At 35.7% G+C, this 20,512-nt stretch overlaps 1 protein-coding gene across 1 annotated transcript in view; it reads right to left on the bottom strand.

Annotated features, from left to right (window-relative positions):
- The window catches only part of LOC125267125 (neuropeptide FF receptor 2), a 29,414-nt gene extending 10,909 nt beyond the window's left edge, over positions 1 to 18,505 (bottom strand). The window contains exons 1-2 of the mRNA XM_048188445.1: positions 18,126 to 18,505; positions 9,314 to 9,668 (exon numbers count right to left, since the gene is read on the bottom strand). Coding sequence (XP_048044402.1) covers positions 9,314 to 9,668 — 355 coding nt within the window. The 5' untranslated portion in view covers positions 18,126 to 18,505. The remainder of the gene's footprint in view (positions 1 to 9,313; positions 9,669 to 18,125) is intronic.
- Positions 18,506 to 20,512: the final 2,007 nt, after the last annotated feature.

The raw sequence follows: 20,512 nt of genomic DNA, 5'->3' as shown, positions 1-20,512 counted from the left end.
CTACCCATATTCATACTATATAGAACATTCTTTTAAACGGTAATTAAGTAAATTCATGTAGTACATACTCATGCGATTTTGGATGCAGTGACAGTCTTTATGAGTGAGCCAGTGAATCAACTCAACTGATTCGTTCAATTTACACTGACACTGAAGCTGCCTTCCGATCCAAAGGTTCCCTATGCAGTGTTCACTGCCTCTGTTCTCTGAGCACAGGATATCTGTTAAAGTTCACTTCACAAAATGCATTCATTCAGAACACCCTAGCTTTACATTACAGGTCCCCCATCAAAAAGTGTCCCCATATTTCATACCGTTATGAATATATAAACATAAATTGTCTTTATCTACAGTGAGTCCTTCACACGCTGCTTAATTGTGATAAATAGAAAAAAATTGCGAGTTTTTGTTTCCTACAATGAATTGTAGGTAGCCTAAATATCCACCTCACGCTTTCTGACTGGGTTTAGAACTGATTTCGCTGGCAGAGCAAAAATAACAATACTCTGTAAAAAAAATTGTAAGTTACTAAATATTAAGTTCTTGTTAATTGAACTGTTCTGTAGAAGCAGCATCACACTTGCGATCATGCTTGTTGGTGTGAATATCACCACTTTTGTTTCACTCGCTGTTCAATTATAATAAATAATGTGAACGCAGGATGCCTACACTTAGGCGGTATAGACCAGTGGTTAAACCTGTTCCCGGTGTCTCTTCCAAACAAGCTGATGACCTGAGGTTTGTTTGATTGGCTCCAGGAACAGGGCTGAAATTTGTACTGTTCCAGCTCTCTGAAGTGCTTTGTCTGAAGTCTGCATGAACTTCATTAGATCCATTTGCCTGCAACCACAATGGTGTAATCTTGCAATGGTGAAATCCAAGCTAGTCTGTAAACTTGCTGAACAGTTAACTGTCAAAAAAGATATTTATAATTATTATTTATAATTAACATTTTTAATTATTTGATAATAATAATTAGTTAATTATTTGTTTCTTTTATTTCCTTATCACTTGAACATGCATACAGGCATGCTGACTAACAGTCCACAGCTATTCTTTTTGCAACTGAGGTGCAATTGAGGTGCCGTTCTGTCCAAGGGAGTTGTAGAGACATCTTTGTGTATTTGAGGGTTTTTTTCTTTCTATTTACTTAGTAGTGCTGAACTGAGGATGAAGGTCATTCCTTGTCAAGAAAAAAATCTATTTACTTACAATCATGAACAAAAGATATGTATGCTGGCGTTTTCCATGGGGGGACCTTACAAATACGCATCTGCCCTTGTGTCCTTGTGTGCTATTACTTGCGACCTCGAAGGCCAGGGTATCCTCAACTCTTAATAAAGCTAAGAAAGAAACAAGATATTTTGTCTGTCTTCGCAATGGCCTAATGTGATTCATGAGCCAACAGAAGGTCTGTTCAAGGTCAGTCATCAAGCTATTTGAGGTGATGTGAATGAGTGATTTATAGAGCACAATTAAAAACAACAAAAAACAAGAAGGTAATTTTAAAAGCTTGGGGGCATCTACAGTACAGCAAAAGCACAGTTGCCTCTTAGTTTCAATGTGGATTTTGGGATAACTAATAATCTTTGGTTGGAAAACCAGAGAAATTTCACTGGATGGTATTCCATCAAAAGCTTGGAGAAAACACTTTTGGACAACTGGACTGTGCAAAGAGTCTCCTCTTTGAATTATTCAAGAGTCGTGGCTGTTGTTGTGTGTATGTGTGTTGGGGGGTGGGTTAGAAATAGGCAGGCGTGAAAGACTGGATTGTCTGGCCCTTTCCTGTTAGTAGCAATAAAAATGCTCAAGCATTTAATTATAGTAAAAATAACAAGCAATGAAAATAACAAGCGATGTTTGACTTTATGGTAGCCTACTTTGCAACAAGGAGTCAAAGTCTGTCACTATCAAGGAGTACACCTGTCACTATCATATGGATTCTGTGCTATGTAAATGTCTTATATACAATGCCGAATAAATTTAAAACATCGGCTTTGTACACAGCATATATACTGCAGCTTATTTCTACTGTACTCAAGTCGGCCTAAACAATTACGTACAGTACAACTGAAATTTACATGGATTTATAATTAAGCTCCTTTGTGATGTTGGATTGACAAATAAATATTTCATATAATCTTTATGTCAATTTGTTATTATTTGCAAATCATATAATTTACATATTTTGGATTCAGAACAATTGGTAATGTCTGTAAAACTAGCATTTCACTGGCAATGGTTAGAGCACTGATCTGAAGTGTTGCACTGCAGTCACCTTTTTGAGGTCAGCAGATGCCATTTGCTGAGGACACAAATGGAAAGATTTCAAACCTGGATTTATTAAACTTATATTTACAGTGATTAAGTGTGATGCCTTTTTTCTTTGAGTCTCTGGAATAGTGCCGTTAGGCTGCTGTCAGGGTCTGCTCATGCTGAACTGCACACAATGGTATTGTCACTGAGGTTCTTGGCTCCAGAAATGCCTTGAAGTATTTGGTGGATTGCATTTTCCAACACCGGAGCAGCAGAAAAAAATACCAAAGTTGAGGCTTGTATCTCCTCTGACCTGTGGTGATGTTTTGATGTGCTGTTGGGATCAGCAGTATATCCTGCTTTAAGGCCCCAATATACTTGGGAATCTTAGAATGTACTGGTGTGACATAATTTTGAATGAAATCATACCAATACACAGTTGGAGTTTGTTTCGGGAGTTCAGCTCACCAAAGCAAACTTTCCAGAAAAGTTTACTCCAGCTTAACTACCACTGGTCCGTGGCAATTACACAATAGGTAGGTTTAGTTCAGTCCGTCAAAGTCAGATGTGAGTAAAAACACGTAATCACAAAAGACCTGCTTATAGTAAAAACTGAAGTGGTGTCAGGATGTTCGCTAAAAATATATCACCACAAAGGTATTTCAAACTTCCTTTTCTCCCTAAGTTAAAAACGAAAAACAACTTGCTGTGAGTATATTGAGGCCTTATAAAGCTGAGAACACAGAGTCCAATTAAATTAATGTCATTTGTTGTTGGTGTAAGGCACATTGACAAAAAATAGGGAAATCTTCCTTCCATATGTCAACACATGTTCTTACTTAGCCTGGGTTTTGGAGGTGTGAGGTATGGAGTCAATTACATGGAGGTGTTATAGGTGGGGTTTGTAAAAGTGAAATGTTGGTTGTACATAAAAATGTATGTGTTGTCATTACCAAGAAGTCTTAGAGTTTTCAGATACCCTGGTATAACTAAAAGTGGTTCTTTAGTAGCCCGCCTGCTATAGCCCTGTCGGTGGAGATAGAACAGAGGGAGTTCAGTGTTTTAATGAGATTCGCCTCCCTGCCTGTTTGGTAACTAAGCAAAGAGCAGCTGTCACCAGGTATCACACAGAAAGTTCCACGGATCGTGTTGCTATGTGACAGCTAAGAGCACCCAGGATAGGAAGCGTGTGCTTAGAACTGTAAGAGAATATTGCTAGTTGGAGTCCTGGTGACTGATTGTCACTGGGGATTTGTAGCAGCTCCCAAATCAATGACTAGTAGTGTTTTGTTGTTAATTTCAGTGTCTGTTTGCAGTATCTTAGGTATTCAAGATTTTAACAATATAAACATGCACATTATCATATTTAAGTACGAGAAACCCATGATCTACATTAGGATACATTTGAAAATGGCATTTTTCAAATGTATCCTTAATAAAAAATAAAGTAATATTTATTTTTAGCAACACAATAAAAGCAAATAGCAGAAACATGCCGGCCATTACCATAGATATCATTGGGTAAAATATGTGTCACATAACTAAACATCGTTTGTCACCGTTTTCGAATACCTCCATTTTCACAGTCCACACTATAACATACCCACATGGAAAAAACCTATATAAACATATATGTTTCAATATAGGTTTTGATATAGGTTTTACATATATGTGACATATATAAAATTGGCCGTTTTCCTATATTATATGTACATATATGTACATATATGCACACATATATGTACACATATATGCACACATATATGTACACATATATGCACACATATATGTACACATATATGCACACATATATGTACACATATGTACACATATATGTACGCATATATGTACACATATATGTACACATATATATATATATATATATATATATATATATATATATACACATATATGTACATATATGTACACATAATATAGGAAAACGGCCAATTTTATATATGTCACATATATTAAAAACCTATATCAAACCTATATTGAAACATATATGTTTATATAGGTTTTTTCCATGTGGGACCAATTTCACGTGTTCGTGTAGCGGTGTGTTTTCTGCGAAAAATCTTGCCATCAGGTCCTCACTTTATTCTGTATAACACAAATGGCAATATATGAGGACTTGTGCAGCATACAAACAGCATGCGGCAGCAACGCACAACGCTGAGAAAGAGAGATATTAAAAGTAACTTAAGTAAAGAAAAATAATCAACGAAACATCTGAATGTACATCACAGAGGGGTTTTGGATTACAATCATACAAATATATCATGTGAATTCAGCTGTTACATGAAACATGGCCTTAATTGAATCACCGCAAAAACTTTGTGCGACCTGCCGCTGTGATGTCTCATGCAGACTGGGAAGCAGCAAAGTGCGTCAACACCCCAAGTCAGCATGGCGGCAGGAAACCCCAAATATGGTCATGGCAAGTGGAATCACAAAATAATTGTCTAAATACATAACTGCTACATTCGCACATACATAAGTTCTTGCATAATTTTTTTCGTTAATTCTTAGTTTTTGCCTTGATAATAGAAAATATGAGCTAGGCATCATGTATGACAGTCAAAAATGAGATATGAGCTACAAAATGACCAGATCCTGCCATTAGCTATATAGAAGACATATCTTGTATGTATAGGGCATATATATGGATATGAAGAAGCAATACAGGAGACCTATATTTCCTGTATATGCACATATATGCACCTCAATTTTGCCTATATGTGGCATATATACACATATATGCAGTATATATACGCATATATGCAGCATATATATAGCATATATGCAGTATATATGCGCATATATGCAGCATATATATAGCATATATGCAGTATATATGCGCATATATGCAGCATATATATTATCATATATGTGCATATATGCAGCATATATGTACATATACACTGCATATAGGTTTCATATATGCGCATATATCCACATATAGGTTCTTTCCATGTGGGTATCCACAGAGAGCATCTTTAAAAGCTCAGTTTTCGCAGGACAAAAACACTGTCTCAGTGCGGACGGAAGGCCAAAATGTAGAGAAAAAGATTCTATGCGAATCTACATGGCAACTACAATAGATAGCTAAACAAGACATAGATAAGGACGATTAGGGGATAAAAAGGGGAAACAGGAAACAAAGCAAAACTACAAGTTAAGAGTCCACGTAACAAAACACAGACAAGCGATATGCCAGATGATTGCAATTCTGAAATTTCAAAGGGTCTACCATGTGCCATAGGAGATAGAAACAAAACGTGTTCTCTCAGAGCAAGTCTAAAACGTCTGGAGGACATTCAGTTCTGAATCATTTGTGCTTTGAACTCATAGTTCTTTTCAAGCATTTGAAGCTTTGTGATGTACATTTTTACTTGGTGAATGCATTGCATTTTTAGATATATGCATTTCATATGGGACGTTTCTCTTTGGCACATAAAGTTTAAGTTTAAGTCTTGCTCGTCAATGTTGTAAATGTTGTCTGTTCTCATGGCTATCATTCTTACATTGATAATGCTGTGGCTATTAACAACTCTCTGTTTTCCACTATCTGACCACCAGGCATCCTCACTGAATCATACCTGGCAGGCACAATAACAGCCATCATTTTAAGCTGTATTTAGCAAAAATTGCACTGTTGTTCATTTCAGCCAAGAACCACCCTTTGCAAGACTTTGACATTTCAATTTTGAACCATCTTATCCACAAAAAACGGCAAGAACATTGGTGTCACACTTAACACTAACCTGTCATTTACACCCCTTATTTTAATAACCACAGTCAGGACATACAGAATAATACATGGGCAAGCTAAAAAAAAAAATCATTGGCTTATTTTACACTGGCCTGTATTTAATATTTGTAGTAGCATTTCTTTCCTAGCAGGTCGTGTTCCAGATTGCATGCTTTGCCATCTGCTGATCGCAACGGTGTCATATGTGATGCTAATGCACTTTTCTCAGTCACTCTGTAAAAAGAGCATCTGTTAAATGCCATCAATGTAACTGTAATGTACCTCCTCTTCTGCCATATGCAGGAGAAATGCTTTGAGTAAACACTGATATTCAGTGCAGTCATATAATTGCTGAATGAGGTCTGACAGAATGCTGACAGAATGAATGTACAGTATCTGCTAAAAATTACATTCAACAGTGTTATTCAATTATTAGTGTTAAAGATGAGTTTTAAAGAAGCATTAGATGATAGCAAAGGTAATCTAAATGTAAAAAAAAAAAAAATCACACTTGCAATATCAGCATGGCTGTGAACATCTGTGGCACTCAGTCGCTCTGCTCAACAGCGCATATGAACTTAAGTCACTTCTTTCATATTTTATGTATAGTATCTCTATGTACAGTGCAGCATGAACACATTGATAATTTTCAGAACTTTACAAGCTGTTTTAGTTCTGTCATCTACAGTTCTTTCTATTGTACAAATAAACATCAAAGGCTCAGGATCCCTTGGATGTTTCCATTGTTTTAAAAGTAACAAAATTTCAAACTGCTTTGTAAAATCTTTCCTGCTACTGTCTTTGCAGTATTGCAGTACAATTTCTTCAGTTAATTTCTGCATTCAAATGCTTTTCACAATAGAAGGTTCTTCCCGTTTGTTGATTGGAAGCTTGTTAAGCTCCAGGGGAACACATCTCGGTGGGGAGGATTAGCAAGAAGAACTGTGATTCATAAAAACTCCATGAGGTCCATAGTGATTGTGATTGTAGATTCTCTGATGAATGAGCACACTCGGTAGGCTTCGAAGTATGTAATGATTGCAAGGTAACCAGATGAAAGAAATGAGGATGCAGCCAATGAAAAATGTCATTCCTCTCTGAAGAACCCACTGAGCCAAAGGTACTTATTTTAGAAAAAATCATTGCTCAGCTTAGCAGCCTTTATAGTGATGTACAAGAACAGACCAATTTCAAGGTGTTCAGGAAGAGCTTGTTCAGTCAGATTCACTTGATTACCTACAAATTACCTAAACATTCTTCTATGATTAGTTCAAGGCCTATAATGTCTGTGCATTCATCCTCTTGAAATACTGATAAGTTGTGCATCAAATACCTGTGTAAGCACCACACACACACACACACACACAAAATGTAGGCTACTAAACAAGACAAGACTATATACCATACATATAAATAATTTCTCAAATGTGGCTGTTTTAGATTGCCTGATGTTATCATGTTTGTCCTTCGGTCAATGGAAAGTTAACACTTTTTATGTCACCACTGAACATATAAACAGATATTTTGATGCTGGAAACTATTTTAATGGGTGTTTGGCTTAATTTCACCCCTCATAGTTTAGAATCATGCACTGTACAGAAAGGCCTTTTGTAAATAGTTACCATTTATTTTGACTTTAATGGAAATTAGTAGGGGTGTGATGAGATCTCGTGTCGCGAGATCTCGCAAGACTAATATGTGACGAGATTTCTCGTCGAGGCGAAAAGTAATCTGGTGATGTTGCCATGACAAAGTGTTAGGATGATTAGGAAAGAATATGCCACCGCTACGTTTACATTACGCCTCCACTATGGTTTTGCTTTGTATTTAAATAAAAAACATTTAATTCAGTTGGATAATGGTCGCCGCTGCTCCATATTCATAGAGTTACGCGCGTTCGTGAAAGTGAAAGTAAACGCGAGCGCGCATTCAAACGCGATTTCAATACCCCGCATTTTGAAAGCGGCTCCCTGATGAATGCAAATATCTCTCAATATGAACGCTATTTTAGGCTGGGCAGTGTAGCTGTAAACATCTCTTAGCTCTGTATCAAAGAAAAATTTGGTCTTACTTGCACTTTGAATATTGAGAGAGTGCGATTATGGTTGCACTTATTGTAAAGTGTTACCATAAAAATGAATAACAGTTTTCTCTTAATCTTATTAAGCACAAACAATAAGGTTTCATTTGTTAACATTAGTTAATGCGCTGTGAACTATCATGGACTAACAATGAATGACTATTTTTATTAACTAACATAAACAAAGATTAATAAATACTGTAGCAAATATATTGCTCATTGTTAGTTGATGTTGGTTTATACATTAATGTTAATAAATGAGACCTTATTGTAAAGTGTTAACATTTTTATATATACCGTTTTTATTTCTATGATCAGTTTGTGGAAAGGAGTTCAGTTAGGAGGTCAAAAGTTGTAGAAGCTCATAAATCATGTACAGTAAGGTCTGAAGAGACTGAAATCATACAGAAGAGAAGTCAGTCAGTTGAGTTAGTGGCAAAACCTTTTACAGTGCTTGAGTATTGTTGTCTTTTACTGCATATGATAATTCATACTCAGAAAGTAGAACTGAAATGGCATTCATTACAAGATGATTAGTTAAAACATTTCAAATACACCTGCAGAATATTTTTTCTAGTCATGTATTTCGCCATTGAGGATTGCTTAAAAATAGTGTGTAAAAATCTTGTCTCGTCTCGTGAACTCAATCTCGTCACACCCCTAGTGGAAATAGTTCTAATTGGCTGTTTCTTTGAAAAGCATCATGGGAATGTGCTGTTTTGATTTTACCCTCTTGTAGAAGTGTAGTGCTGTTGTGAAGTGTGTGACATTTTGTTCTGTGTGTATCTTGGAATAAGAGCTTGTATATTGTAGTGCTGATCTTCGCAAACTAGTTAAATTAGAAGCAATTGAATGTCATTTTCCTTTTTGTATTATACACATACAAGTGTTAAAACTCATTAAATGAATTAAAAATTAACCTACATTTTAAAACTGACCTCCGCTTCGCGTTGTGCCTAACAACGCCCTTCAGCCGTGACTTATTCACGATACAGCATAGCCTCTCATACCTTATTGCTTTCGTATAATTAATTTAAGGTAAGGGGTATTTATGCCTAGACGGCGAACTGTGCAAAATAATATTTACTGTAACTATACATTGCAATTATATAACAACAATGATATTTTTTTGTATGTTTACCCTTTTAATGCAAGTAATATAGTTCAATTTTGTTTGAAAAAACACAGAAAACATTTGATCACAATAGCAAAAAGAGCCTTACCCGTGATGATGTTGTCCACCAATGTTGTGGGCATGCAAAAGATGCCAACCAACAGGTCACTGATGGCCAGGTTGAGAATGAAGAGATTGGTGACCGTACGCATGTTCTTGCTCCTTAGCACGATAAAGCACACCACTCCATTTCCCACCATGCACACAATAAAGATGAGGAGGTAGGATACAATGAAGATAGCAGACACCAAGGGCTCATGCAGATAGAAGTCCACATAGGTGATGTTTGGATAATGGTATGGACGAGAGGAGGTACGGTTCACTGAGACGTTGTGGCCGTTCTCCACAGAGGAGAAAAATGGACATGTTATAGTGGAGTTGGGGTCCAATAATTTCATCGCCATCTTTGTGAAGAGAGAGAGAAAGAAAAATTAAAGGTGGCCTAGATTCAAAAATTGAATTTATCTTGGCATAGTTAAATAACAAGAGTTCAGTACATGGAAAAGACATACAATACAATACAATTCTCTTAATACACCATGGGCTACTACCCTTCACATCGCATGTTCCGGCGATGTGACTATCGCTCACGCGCACATCGCGATGTCGATGTTAAAACAGAATATCGTTCAGCCCTAATAAACACAACTTAATTCTTTATAAATCTCTCCAACAGTGTAGCATTAGCCGTTAGCCACGGAGCATAGCCTCAAACTCATTCAGAATCAATGTAAACATCAAAATAAACACTGTACTTACGCGATTAGACATGCTGCATGACGAACACTTTGTAAAGATCCATTTTGAGGGTTATATTAGCTTATATAAAGCTGTTTGAACTTTTTTTAATGTTGTTTAAGGCAAGTGTGAGCTCTTGGGGCGTGGAGCACGAGATTTAAAGGGCCACACACCTTGAATCGGCTCATTTCTAATTATGCCCCAAAATAGGCAGTTAAAAAAAAATTATTAAAAAAAATCTATGGGGTATTTTGAGCTGAAACTTCACAGACACATTCAGGGGACACCTTAGACTTATATTACATCTTTTTAAAAAAAGTTCTAGGGCACTTTTAAATACTATTCATACCAGTACTGTATGTGAAACAAAAGGTGATTACTCTAAAAAAGATATATCATCCCTTCTATACTTTTAAAATGTTCAAGTAACTATAATACTATATATAACTATAACTATATATAATAGTGAAACCCTCATTTTTTCACATCATATCGAGAAGAATATTACTACCACTTCAATATGTCATATTCCCACAAGGTATAATCAAATGTCATTATTTTAATGAGATAAAAGGTGTGCACAAATCCACTCTAATGTTTTGCACATTGCCGTGCATTAACATGCAGTGTGCTTTAAATATTATAAACTCTATTGCATTCTCTAACCAACTGGTTGTCTGTTAGTTGTCTGTGCTTTGCATTGCTAAAATGGTGAGGTTGTGAATATTTTAAATTGTAGTCACATCTTGTAAGAAAAAATCCATTATGTGTGATGTCACAGAGTACTAGTGGAGAGTCTGTGCTTGGTTGCAATCTTGAATCTATCTGGCAAGCAAGCTCCTTTCCTCTGCATGAAAGCTTAAGGCGAGGTCACGTATGCTGGATAAACAACTGTGACATATAAGGTATGACGTATAAAACACATGAAGGTAAAACGCATGGATTACCGACTCTCTTTTTTGCAGTTCTCTTAATTTATAGTGTAAATGCAGTTCAATGGCTGCATTGGTCTTTTATGCTTTACACACTAGAGTAATTAATGAAAATACTTCCAATGTGAATGTGTTCTTGTTGAGAGATGTGTATGCATTACAGGTGTTTGTTTTTTTTAATTATATATTTATGATGTCAGAAATTACATGTTGCATTGATTCATGTCAGACAGAGACCCAATCATAATTAACAGCAATCTGATGTAGTGTTTCTAATGGCAGATGGCATGTATAATTCAAGGTTCGATCCACATTAATTTACTGCCATTTTCACATTCACCTTTCTTTAAGATGAGAGAACAATGGCTTCCCTATAAAAGACACATATAGTCATATTTGTGGCACAAACCAACAACTTCAGCAAGGATGAATGAGAAAATTAATTTGAAAGCAGCTTGTATCAGCTAGTTCAGAAAACGAAAGAGAATATGACCGTCTACAAATACTTAAAGCTAAAAATAATAGCTCTTTTTAATTACCCCCCCCCCCCCCCCCCAGGCAATAAGCTGCAATAGCCTTGAAGTCTGTCCTTTATAACATTTGATCAACATTTCATATGTACATTTAAAGTACCACGCACCAGTTATTTATATTCTGCTTTGACAGAACTTCATTGAAAGCCATTTTCACTTTCAGATCACTGCTGTCTTGTCATAAAATTGATGTGATCTATATTGCTGTGAACTCTGAAGGACATGACCTTCCCAAGCATCATATCTCAGCTGATAGTGAGCAGTAAATTATAACTGGTTTGACACTCTGGATTATCCAACCCCATTTGTCTTGTTTTTTGAATCAGATAATGGCTTTTGTGCTGAATGACTAAACAGCAAATGCAAAAAAGGAAAGAGTTAAATAATAGAAATGCCATATGAAAGTGTTGTACTAATATTGTCCTGTCATTGCCTTGCACTCATGCTCTGCAAACAAAGCAATGCATTTACATTAATAATACATGGAAATCTTAAATATCAAAACTCATAGCTTTGTATTTTGCAGTTAAAAAGACATCCTAAAAAGCATTTCTCTTCAGTTTTCTTTTTTCATATGTGGTGTTGAACTAATTTTACTGTAAAACTACATAAAAAGCACATTAGAAGTCCCTGTGTGACCCTGACACAACATATTATATTTTATTTCAATAGTTCTGTTTTATTATCAGTAGTATTATTGTGTTACATTTGCTGTTATTTATTTAATGATTATTGCATTATTTTAGCATCATAAGTGTTACCCTGATGGTGTTTTGTATTTGTGTATATGTCCCTTATATTATTATAAAACATACAGGCACCAATATGCCATTCCGTAATATCTGAAACATTGTCACCATATAGCTGAAAACAGAATGCAGTGAGGTGCTAATGAAATTTAACAGCAGCAGTTTTAGTCATAATCATAAAATAACTAAATGCAGTATTTGAATAAAGCAGCATTACCCACACCTAATCAGCCTGCTTTGGGCTTTATTATCTGGCTTAGTATTTAATCTCCTTACACAACTTTTCCTTCCACAAGGTTTAGTTACAGTGAAAGTTTTATTTTTGAAAAACAAAGCCAGGAACACGAACCATGATTTGCATTGATATATTACAAAATCTATTTAATCCTGCTCTCTCAGGATTATGAAGCAATACTGATGATGTATATGTGTGCTGCAGTGGAGTCCCTCAAGCTTTCGGCTTCCAGTCAGAAGTTCACATCCACTTAATAACTCATCCATTAAGCATGAAGACTCGCACTGCAGAGACAGACAAGAGACGAGATCTGACACGATAATCATTCTTTTGTCAATTTTCAAAACAGTTGCACACAGTTTTGAGCATTAGTACCTAAAAAGCTCTATGCTGAGTTTAAGGCCGATGTCAATGGAGACAGCCTAGCATCTATGATGAATTGTGGATAAGAAGGCTGTTGGTGCCAATGTAGAAGTAATTCTTCTGCATTCAATAACTCTGCTGAGCAGTGCTGAGATAAAGTGCTTAAAATAAATGGTGATAAATGGTGCTTCATTTTTTAGCTGTACATACATCTGTCCCTCCTGACTTTGTCAACGCTTGCTAACGCTACAAACCAACAAAAACGGGTTAGTTCACCCAAAAATGAAAACTCTGTCTTTAATTACTCACCCTCATGTCGATCCACACCCGTAAGACTATCGTTAATCTTCGGAACACTAATTAAGATATTTTTAATAAAATCCAATGGCTCAGTGAGGCCTGCATTGCCAGCAAGATAGTTAAAGGTGCCCTAGAATTAAAAATTTAATTTATATTGGCATAGTTAAATAACAAGAGTTCAGTACATGGAAAAGACATACAGTGAGTTTCAAACTCCATTGTTTCCTCCATCTTATATAAATCTCATTTGTTTAAAAGACCTCCGGAAAACAGGCGAATCTCAACATAACACCGACTGTTACGTAACAGTCGGGGTGTACGCCCCAATATTTGCATATGCCAGCCCATGATTGAGGGCTGGACGTCTGGATGTGCACTGCTGAATAATCAGACTAGGTAAGCAAGCAAGGAAAACAGCGAAAAATGGCAGATGGAGCAATAATAACTGACGTGATCCATGATAACATGATATTTTTAGTTATATTTGGGAATTGTCTTTCTAAATGTTTCGTTAGCATGTTGCTAATGTACTGTTAAATGTGGTTAAAGTTACCACTGTTTATTACTGTATTCACGGAGACAAGAGAGCCGTCATTATTTTCATTTTTAAACACTTGCAGTCAGTATAATTCATAAACACAACTTCATTCTTTATAAATCTCTCCAACAGTGTGTAATGTTAGCCGTTAGCCACGGAGCACTATCAAACTCATTCAATATCAAATGTAAACACCCAAATAAATACAATACTCACATAATCCGACGCATGCATTCAGTATGCATGACGAACACTTTGTAAAGATCCATTTTGAGGGTTATATTAGCTGTGTAAACTTTGTTTATGCTGTGATAGAGTCGAGAGCTCGGGAGGGGGCGGAGAACGCGATTTAAAGGGGTCGCAACCTGAAATCGGCTCGTTTCTAATTATGCCCCAAAATAGGCAGTTAAAAAAATTAATTTAAAAAAAATCTATGGGGTATTTTGAACTGAAACTTCACAGACACATTCAGGGGACACCTTAGACTTATATTACATCTTTTAAAAAAAAGTTCTAGGGCACCTTTAACATTTCAGATGCCCAAAAAGCTACTAAAGACATATTTAAACAGTTCATGTGAGTACAGTGGTTCTTCAACCTTAATGTTATGAAGCGACGAGAATAATTAGTTGAAATGTCATATTATTTAAATTTTAAAAGTGTTTGTTTTCCAGTAGATGGCGGCAATCTTCCACAACTAAACTATGGCACATAGTCCACGTTATCTTTAAGAGTTAAAGTCTGAAATGTGGATCTTTGTTTAAAGTGAATTTTGCATAAGAAGTTGTTATTTTATAACCCCCAAAATGTCCCAAAGCCCTTAATATGCATAAAGACTTCATCCGAGTTTTTAAGATTGTACATTTTAACATTAGAAACAGTGCTAATAGTATAAGTTAGATGCCAAATATATTATATCTTCTTTTAAACTTAATTTATGATTCTGGATATTCTGGATTTTTAACAAAACATTAGAAAACTAAACAAAATAAGTACTTGAGGTTCTGACAAAATGTCCATTTAATGTTATACATCTATTTATAAACATCTAAAATGTAATTACAAAAATATTTATTTTAAATGATTTCATTGTGTAAAAAAATCGTTTGAAATTAAAGGGTTAGTTCACCCAAAAATGAAAATTATGTCATTAATGACTCACCCTCATGTCGTTCCAAACCCGTAAGACCTCTGTTCATCTTAGGAACACAGTTTAAGATATTTTAGATTTAGTCCGAGAGCTTTCTGTCCCTCCATTGAAAATGTATGTACGGTATACTGTCCAGAAAGGTAATAAAAACATCATCAAAGTAGTCCATGTGACATCAGTGGGTTAGTTAGAATTTGTTGAAGCATAGAAAATACATTTTGGTCCAAAATGACAAAAACTACGACTTTATTCAGCATTGTCTTCTCTTCCGGAATCCTTTCCATTGAATTGATTCCATTGAATTGATTCCATTGTATCCTTTCATCTGTCTGCGTTGGTAATGCACTTTTACGCCGTTGTTTTTGGCGATTAGGACATCCGCGACATGCACACTGACGCACCATTTTAAAAAATATAGCAATACCAAAATACAAACAATGTAGAATAGCTTGAATACAGCGTGCGTCTCCCTCAGACTGTAAATGAAGCTCGGGCGCACCGGATAACACGTCAGCAGCGTCACTGTGGAGTCGTGAACCCAGATTGACAACAGACCCGGAAGAGAAGACAATGCTGAATAAAGTTGTAGTTTTTGTTATTTTTGGACCAAAATGTATTTTCGATGCTTCAAAAACTTCTAACTAACCCACTGATGTCACATGGACTACTTTGATGATGTTTTTATTACCTTTCTGGACATGGACAGTATACCGTACATACATTTTCAATGGAGGGACAGAAAGCTCTCGGACTAAATCTAAAATATCTTAAACTGTGTTCTGAAGATGAACGGAGGTCTTACGGGTTTGGAACGACATGAGGGTGAGTCATTAATGACATAATTTTCATTTTTGGGTGAACTAACCCTTTAATGAATGAAGACTTGTTTCGTCCAGAGTTTTTAAACGAATATCAAGTACATTTTTAAAAGTAACTGGTTGCCACCTACTGGCATAACAATGTAATACAATCTTTTTTTGAAGGATAACATTAGTTTCAAAGGTTATCTACTCATTTTGATCACTGCCGCAAAATTTAGTGTTTATATCTGGCCAGGGTCTGCTCATTGTTGCGACCTCTTTTTACACTGGGGTTATTTACCCCACATTATTGTGGCTGTTTCTCAATTCCAAAAATGCAGAGAACGGACTTGCGTTCTCGTGGAGTCCAGTCTTGCCAGGCGACCTTGAAATCACCTTGTGTGAAAAGCTTTCAAAGATTAAATACATTTTTGTATTTGTGTGTGTGTGCGTGTGTGTGTGTACAGTCACCTTTAACTTCAGACCAAAATATACTTTCATCTTTGTATAGATTAAATATGTGATGGGTGGTTACTTTCAATCAGCCACCTTCTATTTTATTATATCCTTTATCTCCCACTTTAAATCTGCAACTATATGAGAGAAAAAATGTTCAGAGACTGAACATAATCCAGTCTGCCACATCTTGTGGGAAGGGCTCTACAACATGTTATAGCTAAACAAATTATTTGTACATTCGTGGTGCTATACTTTGCTAAAGGCTGATCAAATGGTCTTGTGGACTCGGCTGAACTGTGTTGTTTAATAATGACGTATCCAGCTATACACGCTGTGCCTCCTCTGAAGTGTGAACTATGAAAATCCAAGTAGCTTTCTCAGAGCCCCCCATCCAAAACAGCAGCAGTTTCACCCCAACTGCTCATTCACTGTTTAATCAAATGATTGAACCCCTACTCATCTTTGTTATATAACTCTACAGTAACAGTAAAAACACACACAGAATTTCACAATTTATTTTACAGAAAGGTTTGTCAGGTTTGTCATTGTCTGTATAATCAGGTAACCAAAATCAATTCCCCTCTCTCACAACTGACAGCCTTGAGCATCTATTACATAATATGAAGACTGTTGCATTTTTAAGGGTTTCATTTTTTTCTTGATTTACCAAACATTTCCTCTCCAATCAGAATAACCCTATTTTCTGCCATATTATAAGGGTTGACGACGACGTGCTTATTTCACATTCAATGGCATGACAAACAAATAGGTATTGATTACTGTTTAATATAACATATTATCAACATCAGAATTTTTGTTATGACTCAGGTGAAAATTAAATGCAGTCACTATGCTAGAAAAAGGTTGTCAATCTTTTTCATAACCCTGTGAAAATAACTGTATTTATCCAAACAGCACTGACAAGCAAGCCTTCGAATAAGTTTCATTCAGCAGCACAATAGGATGATGTCACTTTTTTGAATAAGGAGGAACTTTTGTAAGTCCTACAGATGCCACTCATTGATTAAAGTTAATGGGATAGTTCACAAGAGAAGATATTTTGAAGAATATGGGTAACCAAACAGTTGATGGGCCCCTTTGACTTCCATAGCATTTTTTTTCTCCATACTATGAAAGTCAAGTGGGGCCCATCAACTGTCTGGTTACCCACATTCTTCAAAATATCTTCTCTTGTGTTCAGCAGAAGAAAGAAATTCATACAGGTTTGGAACAACTTGGTGAGTAAATGATGACAGAATTTTCATTTTTGGGTGAACCTTTAAATGAAGACGTTTGGAATCTTTTTTTCCAGTTTTATCATTGTAAACATTCCTTGAAACAAGATACTGCCTCCACAGTACAAATGTTATGAAATAATGATTTCATAAAGATTAAATAGCTATAGTGAAAATCACTCATTCAGATCAATGATCCAGAATTATTGAATGCAGTTTACCACACCCTAAAAGTTGGGCACATGGTAGAGGTTAGATGAAGGCAAATCTAGCAAATGAATCCTCTGCTGGCATGAGGATCAGTGACCACATGCCGAATGTCCAGGCGAACGCGATGTTGTACAGTTCAGATTAAGGTAGGAGTTTAAAATCTAAATAGATGTGGGTTGGGTTTATCGGACTAATTTGATCAGGAGCGCACTTCAAAGAGATGAAACTGACGCAGCCTAACTAGACGCACGGCAAGATGAAGTGCCAGGAGCAGCTACTGCAAGTATGGAAATTACATTAACGATTACAGCAATAAATGATAATCTTTTTTTTATCTAAATGATTCTGATAATCTAAAAGATTCATCTTTTTAGTAATGTTAGTGTTTAGCAAAGCTAAATATGAAAAGCATATTAAAAAGAAAAATATAAAAATTTGATAGGCTATTATCGGTATTTAAAATAGCTAATTCAGTCAATATGATTTTATATTAAAGTCCACTTAGCCTAAAGTAAAATTAATAAATGCAAATTAATGTGAAATAGAGCCAATTCCAAACATGTCACATGATCTTCAAAAACAACATTTTCCTAACCACAAACAATATAAAATGTCTCACCTTTTGTGAGATAAACGCTTCCACTCTTGATTCAGAAGAAACTCTCTGCTTTCTTTTAGGGGAAATTAACTCAAAGCGAGGAAAGATCCAAAAACAAATCAAAAGATGTTGTTTCTGAGTAAAGTTGCGCTGTTTTCCCGCTGCGCTGGTTAGTAAACTGCTGCTACTGCACGCGCTGCGCTCTTACTATTAAAACCTGATGGAGAGATTCCCGCCCTGCTGCTGCGAGGAAGAGAGGAGGAGAAACAAACTACACATGGGCTGCGATCTCCCTGAAGGGAATAAAGATACCACATTAGCCTTTTTATCTACTCTAAATAGAAAAATTAGGGCATACTGTGATAACACTATTCTTTACAGTAGTTCTCGTGCAACCCATGTTAATGGAAGCTGCTTTGATTTCAGTTATCACCATGGCAATTTGAATAGATCTCCAAAGCTTTCTTCATGAAAAGACCAACAGATTCCAAACAATTATTCCCATATCTTCATTAGATTATGAAGTGTTTTAGCTCCATCTCAAAAAATCGAGTTACATGTTTCATGATGACAGTTTTCATATCAATAGATAGGCTATTCAAATGATCTTTTCTGACATAGAGCTAACTGCGGGATAAGGTTACACAAATTTTCTGCATGATTCACTGTTTATTTTTGCCATAAGGTGCCTTTAGGTGTTTTGAGGAAGTTCAAGCACATTGATAAGAACTAGTCTAAATAATTTAAATAAAACAATGCTCTACTACACTTGCATTTGTCTCTGTTGATAAGGCCATCCCACTCAACAGATGAAAATTTAGACCTGTGTATGTCAGATTATATTTATTTATCCTATAAACCCATGCAAAGCTTTAAATTTTATTTAATTTCAACATCTTACCTCCAAGCAAGCAATCTTTTCCCAGATTTCTCAATACTTTCACAGAGAGAGGTTGAAAATTAAAAATGTAAAGTACAAACACAATTAATTAAGTCTCCTTGTTAACTATAGCCTATATTATGAATACTGTAGCATCATGTACCAACAGCTGGAGGCTGTTATTCTCTGAGAGTGACAATGCAATATGTTTGATGCAGGAGCTTTGGAATAAAAATGTTGTTTATACATGTACCGACAGGCCATCAATTACTTCTTTTGTAGTTTTTAAGGAAATTTACAATTGGGCTGACAAAGTTGACATCTAAGGACAAATATTCTTGATGAATATTAACACAGAGCGTGTTATTGTGCAGCACACAATGTCTCAAATGCAGACCTTCATTTTACTCATTCACACAATACCTGCACACTCAGGAACACAACATGAAAAATTCACTTCTACCAACATAAAACATATGCTAATTCTTTGCAGCGCAGTTCAGCAGTCTACTCATGCAAAGGAAAGTGTGCATGTGCCTGGCATGTTGTCTATATCTGAATCAGAAACATTGCCTCTTTCCCTCCATGTTCTCTATTTGGAATATGTTTCATTATTCAAAACAGAACAATAAAATAGTACCAGTCTTTTCTACCAAGAACACACATGCAAATACCTATTTTAACATATATACACAAAAAGAAGTAGCCTATCATTATATACAACAAGCCAAAGGTATTCCTTCTCTCTTAGTGTTGTTGAGTGAATGTTTTGTGCTTCAAAAAGTGGCTCTGGTGTTGCTTTCATAATGGTAGGTCTTACCTTCTTTTCTTTTTTTCACAGTGTTTTCACTGCACTGTTTTCGCAACCATAGACGGATGGTGGCAACTCCAGGGTAAGGCTAAAGAGATGTATTTCCCCTTTTTTAAAAAAAAAAAAAATGCTTGTTAATCTTTTTCATAACCCTGTGAAAATAACTGTATTTATCCAAACAGCACTGACAAGCAAGCCTTCAAATAAGTTTCATTCAGCAGCACAATAGGATGATGTCACTTTTTTGAATGAGTAGGAAGTTTTATAAATCTAGATGCCACTCATTGATTAAAGTTAAAGGGATAGTTCACAAGAGAAGATATTTATATTGACTTCCAGCATTTTTTTTTTTTCAATGGGGCCCGGCATCAACTGTTTGGTATATTTTTCAAAATATCTTCTCTTGTGTTCAGCAGAAGAAAGAAAATCATAGAGGTTTGGAACAACTTGGTGAGTAAATGATGACAGAATTTTCATTTTGATTCATTTCATCTTTAAATGAAGAAGTTTGGAATCTTTCTCCAATTTTAACATTTTAAACACTTCTTGAAACAAGATTGAGCAGTTACATCTATAAAATCAACTTGAGCACAGCCTGTATCAATTCCAAGAAAGCTTGTAACTCAATGCCACCTATATGCCTCTACTAACTATCTTCATCAGGAATTCATTGGGCCTCCAGAGGGCAAAACTAGAGACCAACTTTTAAAAAAACTG

This window comes from Megalobrama amblycephala, linkage group LG4 (genome assembly GCF_018812025.1).
Source record: "Megalobrama amblycephala isolate DHTTF-2021 linkage group LG4, ASM1881202v1, whole genome shotgun sequence".
Taxonomy (NCBI): Eukaryota; Metazoa; Chordata; class Actinopteri; order Cypriniformes; family Xenocyprididae; genus Megalobrama; species Megalobrama amblycephala.
The sequence above is the reverse complement of the archived record's forward strand: the minus strand, read 5'-3'. Positions and strand labels throughout refer to the sequence as shown.